The sequence below is a fragment of the Gymnoscopelus microlampas genome, assembly GCF_963454915.1.
Source record: "Gymnoscopelus microlampas genome assembly, chromosome: 3".
NCBI lineage: Eukaryota > Metazoa > Chordata > Actinopteri > Myctophiformes > Myctophidae > Gymnoscopelus > Gymnoscopelus microlampas.
In genome coordinates this window covers 30,778,323-30,788,962 of record NC_139940.1, presented here as the reverse complement: position 1 = coordinate 30,788,962, position 10,640 = coordinate 30,778,323, and the positions used below count along the sequence as shown (strand labels likewise).

The 10,640-nt window shown below is 43.1% G+C and overlaps 1 protein-coding gene across 1 annotated transcript; it reads right to left on the bottom strand.

The window, feature by feature from the left end:
- Positions 1-5,397: 5,397 nt before the first annotated feature.
- On the bottom strand, positions 5,398-9,623 carry sox4b (SRY-box transcription factor 4b). Its single transcript, XM_084052094.1, has one exon. It carries the CDS (start codon positions 9,031-9,033, stop codon positions 7,753-7,755), a length of 1,281 nt encoding a protein of 426 aa, XP_083908220.1. The 5' UTR covers positions 9,034-9,623; the 3' UTR covers positions 5,398-7,752.
- Positions 9,624-10,640: the final 1,017 nt, after the last annotated feature.

Genomic DNA, 10,640 nt, shown 5'->3' with positions numbered 1-10,640 from the left:
CTACTTAATTCATCATCAAGACATACAATACATACAATAGTTCTTCTACATTACATATCTGCAAGATCCTGCCTCAGAATCTTGTTATTTGTTTGACCTTCATGATCACTTTTGATGCCATAGAATAGAACAGATGGAATACAAGAAACCGAAACTATGGGGAGGGGGTGATTTACGGTTCTGTTAACTCGAACAGCGCTGAGTCGGCTGAAGCGGACTTTGCTACGTTCGGCACGGCGACTCACTCGCCTGAGCTCACTCGGTGGGGCCTCTCGTGGCTGAAGTCCGCTTCAGCCGTCGTTGCAACATTTTTTTTTGCCTAACTACTTCCTAACTTAATATCAGGGGCTGTAGTCTGTTCTCCCCAAGCAGCCCGAGTGGTCCACCTCGCTGGCGGCGAGCGTTCCGTGCCAAGTGGGGCGAGTGGTCCCCCGCTGGGGGCGAGCATTTCCGACCCGAACAGGGCGAGTGATCCGCCGCTGAGGGCGAGCGGTCCGCTACAAAAAACGGAGGCGAGTGTGTTTTGGGGCGAGCGTTCCCCACATTCCCTTAAGAGCAGAGAATAGACACAAGAATACATGGACACTTTCAGGTCCACTTGGTTCCATTTGTAGCCTCTCAGAGTGAAATTAACATTGGGGATTTGACTGCGTACCACCCTTCCCCCAAGCATCAGAGCTGACCCCTCCTTTCCCTGCTGTGGTTTTGCTGGCCCACTGACTCCAGCAGCAGTCAGCCTGCTCAGAGCTGCTCTGGGCCAGTGGCTTTACCTCCCACTGAGGAATCAGCTGAGCCATGCATGAGACTGCACACTGAACAAGCTACACACACACACACACACACACACACACACACACACACACACACACACACACACACACACACACACACACACACTATTGAGCTGCTAGATATACGCGCAGGCAATGAAGCTGAAAGTTCTAACATTATACTGCATACCGAGGACATGATCTTCTTGCATGATACATATTTATGAACGGCAGGTTAGGACACTGGAAAAGAAAATGCTAATACAAGTATTTTTTCAAATGCCTGACAATGGTGACAGTCAGAGAATACCATTACTGCATGCCGTGTAGTGTTTGTGTTATAGTTAATACCACTAATTAAGCTAATATTTCCCTGTCAAAATGTCTCTTGTAAAATGGGTCTATTATGACAAGAGTCTTTCACTGTCCATTTGCATTGTTCTGTTGTCCTTAATCTGTTCTGTTGTATCCGCTTTTCATACATTGCTATTTTGCCGATTTTGGTCCTGAATTATACTTTTATGAAATTCATAGAGAAGTGCACTGCATAAGTCTGTTAAGTAGAATCATGTAAAAAGCTTTACGCAATCCCACAACCAATTATGAAAATGTGAATATGGTATGGTATGCTGCATATATAGCACCTACAGTACAATCAATTAAACATTTATGAAATCTACACTAAAAGCCTTCCATATCTATATTGTAATTTCACATCCAATTAAGCCATTATAGCATGTACAGGACTGCAGACTGAAACGTCTTGCTACCTGTAGTAGTGTATATAATAGCTACACATAGTAAATTACACTAACACATATGTACATACAGATTAACATTGACAATCTGATCTATACAGTTGTATCAAAATATTGAGATATAAAGATCATAGAGCACAGATAAACCGGCGTGCACGCATGCATGTGCACGCACACGCGCGCGCACACGCACGCACACGCACACACGCGCGCACGCACGCACGCACGCACGCACGCACGCACGCACGCACGCACGCACGCACGCACGCACGCACGCACGCACGCACGCACGCACGCACGCACGCACACACACACACACACACACACACACACACACACACACACACACACACACACACACACACACACACACACACATGCTGCAGACAGACATGCTTGTCAGCTATGCTGGAGGGTCCTTGGTTGACTGCTTGCTAAATCAGCCCTTCCCCCAATCCAAGAGTCTGTCTGGAAGGGGGGAGGGGAGACCATGACTGTCTGAATACCAGACAGCATGCATACAGTACAACAGGCTGGAATAGAATAGAATAGAATAGAATAGAATAGAATAGAATAGAATAGAATAGAATAAAAACAAGGCCAATGTTAGGCTTTGGTGATGATAATACAACATGGATGTAGGCTTTTCATTCTTGCAAAAAAAAAAATGTAATCCAGGTGGTCCTAGTGTATGTGCAACCTTTTCTGACACCATAGATGGGCTTCTAGCTATCTATAAATGTATATCCCCCAACCTGCCATGTACAAACATGTACTTATAACCGTGATACTTTTGGCATTAGATGAGAGGATGTGGATGAAACATAACATGGGTTTATTTCAGAGGGACGGAAGGAGCTAGACATACCTCTTATGAAGCACATGTTATTGAATGCATCCTTTTCATAATGATAGCTTACTATGTACAATCTGGCAAACATCTTCACTCCTGTGCAGCTATTAGACCTAAACATCCTGTCCTGTGGTCACAGAAGATGTAAATATACAAACTAATACAGCTTGCTTTGACTTGTGAAGAAGCAAGTTTGCTCAGAGCACAGAGAGCATTTCAGGTAAATGTCAGTGTCTGTCATTGTATATACTGAGATCAGGCTGCTGTAACATATTCTGATTTAACCACATGAACCCTAGCATCCCTATTCTACTCATGTCATAATTGACAAACATTTGGTGAAAATAGGCAAACATTCTGCAAACATAGTAGATCTACAAGCTCACAACGCGTCACGTTGTGATACGTTGTGATACGTTGTGATATGTTGTTATATGTTGTGAACTTGAAGATCGGCTGTTTTCGGGAAAGGGATTTGGTGTAGACTAGAGGGGAAAAAACGAGGGACCAAGACACCTGGGGTACCCCGGTCACCGAAGTAGCTATATAGGGTTTAAGTTTAAGAGGTTAACATACAATTGACAGGGTTTCAGTGGTTAACATGCAATTGACAACAAAATACTTAAAATATGCAAGAACCAAAGATTGGCCTTCTAAGAATAGCCAAAAACAGAAGAGTAGGAGTCTGATTTTGTCTGATTTGACTGTTTACACAGAGAACTGACAGGTTCCATGTTCCACTGACAGGCATTTTGTCCCTGTTCAGACAGCCTTGAGTTGTTTAGATCCTTGTCATAGAGTTACAGTAAAAATGAGTACATTTGGTGGTAAATCCTCAGTGATAATGTATCCCTTTGTAACTCTGAGAAATGCAAAAAAGAATGGCCCTGAAAGAGTACACTCTCAGAGTTAAATGAACAGTTAGGCTTTTACTGTAATCTTTGCTGATCAAGGTCAGGTCACATACTGTATCCTATGGCCTTACAAACATATGGCTCATGGGCCTCCTGATCTCATATCAGCACACGTGTTCCAATTTGCATTATGCATACATACATACGTACGTACGTACGTACGTACGTACGTACATACATACATACATACATACATACATGCATGCATGCATGCATGCATGCATGCACGCACGCACGCACGCACGCACGCACGCACGCACGCACGCACGCACGCACGCACACACACACACACACACACACACACACATACATACATACATACATACATACATACATACATACATACATACATACATACATACATACATACATACAGTACATACAGCACATACTCTTTAGTGTTTAACCCTGCAGGATAAATGTGAAAACATCAAATCTGGGTCATGATAGGGTTAGAATTATATTATTTCTTTGTTCTTATTAACCACATGAATCCTAGCATTTCTATTCTGGGCATGTCATAATAGGCAAACATTCTGCAAACAAATAGCAAAAACATTCAGTGAACAATTGCAACAGCAACGCATTGCAACACATTGTGAGCTTGTAGATCGGCTATTTTCGACAGTCATTTGTAGAGGAAAAAAGGAGGGGGCCAAGTAAAGTGCTTTAACAAATTCTGTCCTGAATATCTTATATATTTACCTTGAAGTCAGCACAATATGTGGCTTTTCCCTCATGTGTGTAAAGGAGCTTCATAGCACATGGCTCATGTTTACCTGAGGTCACAGTGCAGCCAAGATCTAAATGATACTAACTGTCAAGTTCAAAATCGCTAACATGTGCCAACACTTCATGTAAACATCTTTACATGGGATTTGTCAAATGTGTCAGTTTTTGCCAAAGGTACAGTACATTTCGTACTGTTAATTTACCCATTTCCATTTGTAACACAAATGTTCTCTTTGTACACTCTCAGAGTTCAAAATTATGGATAAATTAACACTGAGGAGTTTACTGTGTAAGCTAGGGCAGGATTTCCAAAGCACACCTTATCACTGAAACCACTTTATCTCCAGCGTAGAGCAATGAAGCAGTGCTACTTTTATGTTGATCACTTTGGAGACATGACGTCACTCTTTGCTTTCAATTGAGATAACAGCTCCCACCTGCCTACTTCCCCCTTTTCATTTACACGGGAGGCAGCATGGTGCTAATGAAATCAGCCATAAAGCTGGATATCCCAAAAAGAATCTCCCAACAGTTAAATCATCTGCCGGTGTTTCTGTTAGGTTCATTCACTTTTATGAGCATCTCATAAACCCACTCATTTTGGATCCCAGTTGAATGAAACTGTAAACTTTATATGACGGACACAAAAAACTACAGCAAAATAGCTTCTGGGTGTGTGGTGGTGTAACATTAAAGCAAATCATGATATCTAGTCTAAGCTTTCAAATGAACCTTATATAATTAGAATGTTTAATTTGTTTTAATATTTTTGTTTCCTTTATTTATATGTTTTGGGGAAGCAAGGCCAGATAATCAATGGGCAACATTAAAGCTAGGCCTATAGTTCTGTTTTTATATGTATGGTTTATTTTATGGCTTGACATCGTATATTCCAAGGTTCTTGCCAAATGGTTGAACACGTTTTATTATTCAGCACTATATGGTGAATAAGCATTTTTAGAGATGCTAATGAAAACGAATATGGTGTGCTAGCCAGTATCTAACAAATAACATATTAGCAACCTGACCCTTTGTTTTCAGTGACATTGCTACAAAATACTAACAACCTCCCAGTAGAGCTGTCATCCTTAACACAAATTTTGTGTATTCCATTTGAATAGCTATTGAACAGATGTGTATAGAAACTATGTACATTGAAGTTGCTAAAGAGCAAACCAATCAAGAAGCACTCAATAGTTTAACCTTAAGCCTCATTTATGCTTTGGCTATTTGGAAATAGTCAATCCACAAGCTCATGAGCTTGTAGATCTGCTATTTTCAAAAAACAAAATTGATCAAATGTGGAAATGTGGACATGCTCAAAATATGGAGAACAAGTGATTAAAAAAGAGTCAAGAGAAGAGTTGTAGGGTTTCAGTTCCAGCTGATATTTATTTCCTTCCTTGAAAAAAGTTCTGTACACAAGTTTTATATCAACAATCTGACAGGCAGTGAATGGACACAATTTAGCTGGCATGAGTTTCCCCCTTACTCGCCCTTTCAAAAAAAGGATGGTTGCTTTTTTATGGCATGATTAGAGACAATAAAACAATAATTCTACACAGCATATTGCACAGGATGGATGAAAAATAAAGTTAATATATTTAAAAATGCTTTCATATATATATATAAAAAAGTCCTGAACGACCACCTTAAACATAAGTAAGGGTGTGTAAAAGATAGCAGTTCTAGACAGTGCCTGTCCTTGATAGCAACGACATACATAAACACACAATCTTTTTGCTTTATGATACAGTCAAATATACAAAGATCGATTTCACGTTGAATTTTTCCTCAATTTTTTCTTTTTTTCTTAAAAACACAACAGCTAATAACCTGAATCTGAAATACAAATGCTATTCACCATGCCATAAAGATACTAAAACAATTATTAGCTAATAGTTAGCCGACAAGTAGAAAAGATTATATATCCAAATACAATGAGAAACGCAGTACAATTAATTGTTGCGGAACTCAAGTCAGCAATTTGAATAATGCTTGTTGCTGTATGCTTGCTTTGTTGATTGATGCCCCCATTCAATCCAGTGGTTGCTTACCAAATTTTGACATCAATAGAAAAAACACCAGGAAATAATTCAAATTTAAAGCTACAATCTCCTCATTTGTTGTCATAGGCAAAATATCTGACAGGAAATAAATGCACTAAAGGAGTGGCTGCTCCAGATACTGATGTTGTTGTTAAAACCACATGTTCCACTGTGTAGAGTAAATGTGTTCCTGTGTCTTTAAGAAGCCTGCAGATTGCTATTGTAAACGTGAAACGGTAGGCTGGCTCAGACTGAGAGCCAGCCAGCCGGGTATTTAAAACTAGGAAATCCAAAACAGCGGTATTAGTAGGCTACACACCGATTGTTGACACCCCCTTTTTGATATAGATTTGTACAAAAATACACTGAGAAAATAATCAAACTGTTTCCTCTCTTTTTTTAAGTGTCCAAAAGTCTACATTTACATATAAAAAAGAACTAAAAAAAATGTTGTTTTTAAAACTCTAGCCCTTCGCCTGAGAAGGAAACGTGACAGACAGACAGACTGACAGACAGACAGACAGACAGACAGACAGACAGACAGACAGACAGACAGACAGACAGGGAAACTGTGTAAGAAAACAACATGACTTAATGCTTACAACAAATAGAAAATGATAAGTCAAAAATGCTTGGCCCAGTATATAAATACAACATCCCATATAAAAATGGCATCTGAATAAACGTACAAAACAAAGCTCAGAGGATGAAAAATCGGTGAGGATTTCTCTATAATATCTGAAATTAACATAAAACGAATTTTGGTCCTGAATTGTAGAGAATAAGTGTATAAAGTTCAGCACAGATTTGAAGTTGAGTTTGAAATCCTGAAGTTTACAACACAGCTGGTGATTATTTTTCATGTCCTTTTTTTAAAGAGAGGAACCGAACAGAGAGCGCCACCTATCCATTTAAATAACCCTAATACTACTTTAACTGTTCGACAGTCTTAAGAAAATCTCAGTACAAGACAGGGAACAGAGTAGGAGGCTATCATGCGTTTTTTTGCGTTTGTGAAAATATTCGACTTTTTGAAAACCCACCTTGTCTCATAAAAAAATTCCATTTCGCTGACACCACAAAAAACCGTCGCACAACAACAGTCCTATTTCTGTACCTCTTTTTAAGTTACGATGAAGTTCACTTGGCGATTGGTAAAAGTTCTTGAAAAGTCCCTTTTTCGGTAACATTGATTAAGTAAATGGCAGACCGTTGGACTGCCGTCGCTTTTTAACGTGCAAATCAATCACAGTTGTTCAGTTCAAAACAGTTCATCAGACCGAGTGTTTGTTTCAATAGGAACTCAGTCAGTCCTAATCAGAGCATTCACTGATCTCTCTCTCTCTCTCCCTCTCTCAGACTCACATCGTGGCAACTGTGCGCCCTCCTCCTTTCTGCTTGTGACCGAGTCCCACTACAGTCCACGATCCAAAGAAATAGCAAAACGCATGTTTATTATTCGCTTTGAAGTTCGTTCATAAGCGCACGCAGCTCACCGCCTTGTCTGTGTCGGCGATGGGAGCCTTGTTACGGGGTAATAGTGGTACTTTTCTAGCCTGCCATTGTTATGACACAAACTATAACACTCACTTTTTACCGAGAATCCCAGTCTCTTCCTCTGTTGTTGTTTTTATGCTTGTATTGGACATAACATTAGGTCAACCTGTCATGTTTAACTCAATACGTGAAGACCAGATTAGAGATGGTAGACTCCAGCCAGTCCCCTGAAATCATCTCGCTGACCTCGGGCGTGCAGTAGTCGGGGAACTCGAAGTGCGAGCCCCCGGAGCCGGACTCAAAGTTAAAATCCAAATCCCTGTCGAGAACCGAGGACCCGAAGCTCCCCAGCGACATGCTGTCGAACCCGGGGCTCTGGTTGACGTCGAGCAGGTCGTCCTCGAACTCCTCGTCCTCCGATGAGGACGAGGAGGAGTGCGACGAGGCGGACGAGTGGTCGCCGGAGGGGGTGGGCGAGGAGACCCGCCGACCGGCGTACGTGTGGCGGCCGCCGTGTCGCTCCGACGGCGCGCCGGTGCTGCTGGGAGACAGCCCGCCCTCCTCCTTGGGGCTGGCCGCGTCCTCGTACAGGCTGAGGGGGTCGCTGGAGTCCGCCGAGCTGCTGAGGGTCGGGCTGGCCGGGACCGCGGCGGAGGAAGCGGGGCTGACGCTCATGTTGTTGTTGTTGTTGTTGTTGTTGTTGCTGTTGCCCCCGCTGCCGAACACATAGACCCGCTTGGGCTTCTTGCTGTCCGGGATCTGCTTGGCCGCCGAAGAGACCGATTTGGACTTGTAGAGCGAGTGGTGGTGCTGCTCCGATGGGTGATCTGAGGAGAATGAGGATGCTTTGGTGCTGTTGTTGCTGCTGCTGCTGCTACTGGTCCCGAAAAGTGATTTGTGGGGTCTGCTGCTGCTGGGTGATTTGGATCCGCTCTTCCTCGAAGAAGATGATTTAGTGCTGGTGTTGCTGTTGCTGGGACTGTTGCTCAGTTTCTCTGCCTTCTCCCCGGTACCCGGTTTCGAGGCGCTCGATTTCACCTTCTTCCTCGGCCGGTACTTGTAGTCGGGGTAGTCCGCCATGTGCTTGAGCCTCAGCCGCTCTGCCTCCCGGATGAAGGGGATCTTATCGCAGTCTTTGAGTAGCTTCCATCGCTTCCCCAGACGCTTGGAGATCTCGGCGTTGTGCATGTCCGGAGACTGCTCCATGATCTTCCTCCTCTCGATCTGCGACCACACCATGAACGCGTTCATGGGTCTCTTGATGTGGCCACTGGGGGTTTTGCACCACGCCGGGTTCTCTCCCAGTTTCTCCCCGGTCGAGGAGGCGGTGGAGCCGGGGGAAGGGGGCGACGCAGCCGCATGATCCAGGTCCATGCACGCGCCGGAGTCGGAGCTCGAATCCCCGGCGAAAAAAGAAAGCGCCTCGTCGGTGCTCTCCGCGTGGCTCATCTTCTGTACCATGCTGCCCAGTCAGTCACACAGATACAGGGAGAGAAATGCGTTCGGTCTCTCTCTCTCTCTGCTTCACTTTAGCGCAAACTCAGCTCTTTTTTCCCCTCTTCACCGGCTCTGGGTTTGTTAAAATCAGAAAAGCGCACAAAATATTTCAGTCCTGAGACTAAAGCTGATAATAACTCAGTCCAGTATCCGCTGTTGGCCTTTTGAAAAAAGGCTAGATGCGTAAAAAGTTAAATTTCCAGGTTTCTGTTGGTGCTTTTACAGCGCAGACAGTAAAGGTGATGCACTCTCCACTGTGCACTGTGTACCTCTATCTGTGTCTCTTCCTTCTGGCCCTTATAAAGTCTATTTAGTCGTGTGGGACCGAACATATGCGCGCACCACAGCTGCCGAGCGCAGACTGAGTGCCACACTGGGCGCACTGGCACTGAAAAGGCTTCCAAGTTTCACACAAAGTATCTTTAAGGTAACTGCTGTTCTCTGCATAGCCCTGTGCTCTCTCCTGGAGGAAAAGCCATGCGTGGGGAGAGTGAGAGAGAAGGGTTTCAAAAACCTAGAGCGAGTTACAGGTTCCGCCTTCCATCTGCAGTCGAGTTGAGTTTCAAGCAGCCTCCAGTTTCTCCCCTGCTCGGCTTTATCCCTTTCCAAAGATACAACGGCGATAAAATTCCACCAATAGAACGCTGTCTCTACCCTGCCTCTGTGCCAAAACCACGCCTCCTCGGCGCCCATTGGTCGAAAAAGGAATCTAATAATAATCAGCGCGTGCAATGAGGAGCCTCATGTCTGACCTCATTCCAGAATACAACGACAAACTTCAAGTTTTTTTTAAAGAGACATTGGCTTATGTTATGGGCCCTTTTTCTCTTACCACCAGCCCATGTGTATACCATTAACTTACTGCTACATAGGAAGCGAGCCGGCTTTACCATATGGAAACTTTACATTGACTAGGCCTACAGTTTGAGTACAGTCTGTACCATTCTGCGTTGCCTGGGTAATCTAATCCTACAAAAAACGTGGCTCGAAATATGAGCCATTTTCTGGCGCTAGTATTATTCACAATATCCCAGACCAGACAGGTTGTTTATTATCATTGTCAGTTGTGTATAACGGTAATATTGCTATGTAAGTACACCACGATTTAAACACATTTTTATCATAATATCTGAATTCTTAATACATATTTAGATAACTAAATTAAGGTAATATATAGGCAATTTATCATAACTCTTATCATTACCTAGAGAGATCATCAATTGAGCTGCTTCTATAATAAATAATACCTCATACATCCAGAGGACATTAATCAACAGTTGAAATATCATTATCTTCCAATACCGGTATATATTTTTTTTAACGTCTTGTACTGGTTGGTAAATATATCGGGCACATGTTCGTATAGACACCATAGTCGTTAGGCGAGTGTGAGAAAAGACAGTCAGACTGTATACTTTCACCATCTCTCTCTCTCTCTCTCTCTCTCTCTCTCTCTCTCTCTCTCTCTCTCTGTCTCCTCTTTCATAAGGCGGAGCTGGGGACGAGGCGGGCGGTCTTTTGTCACATAACACACGCCCAACACTCTCTCCACACACAGCAGAGAAAAGGAG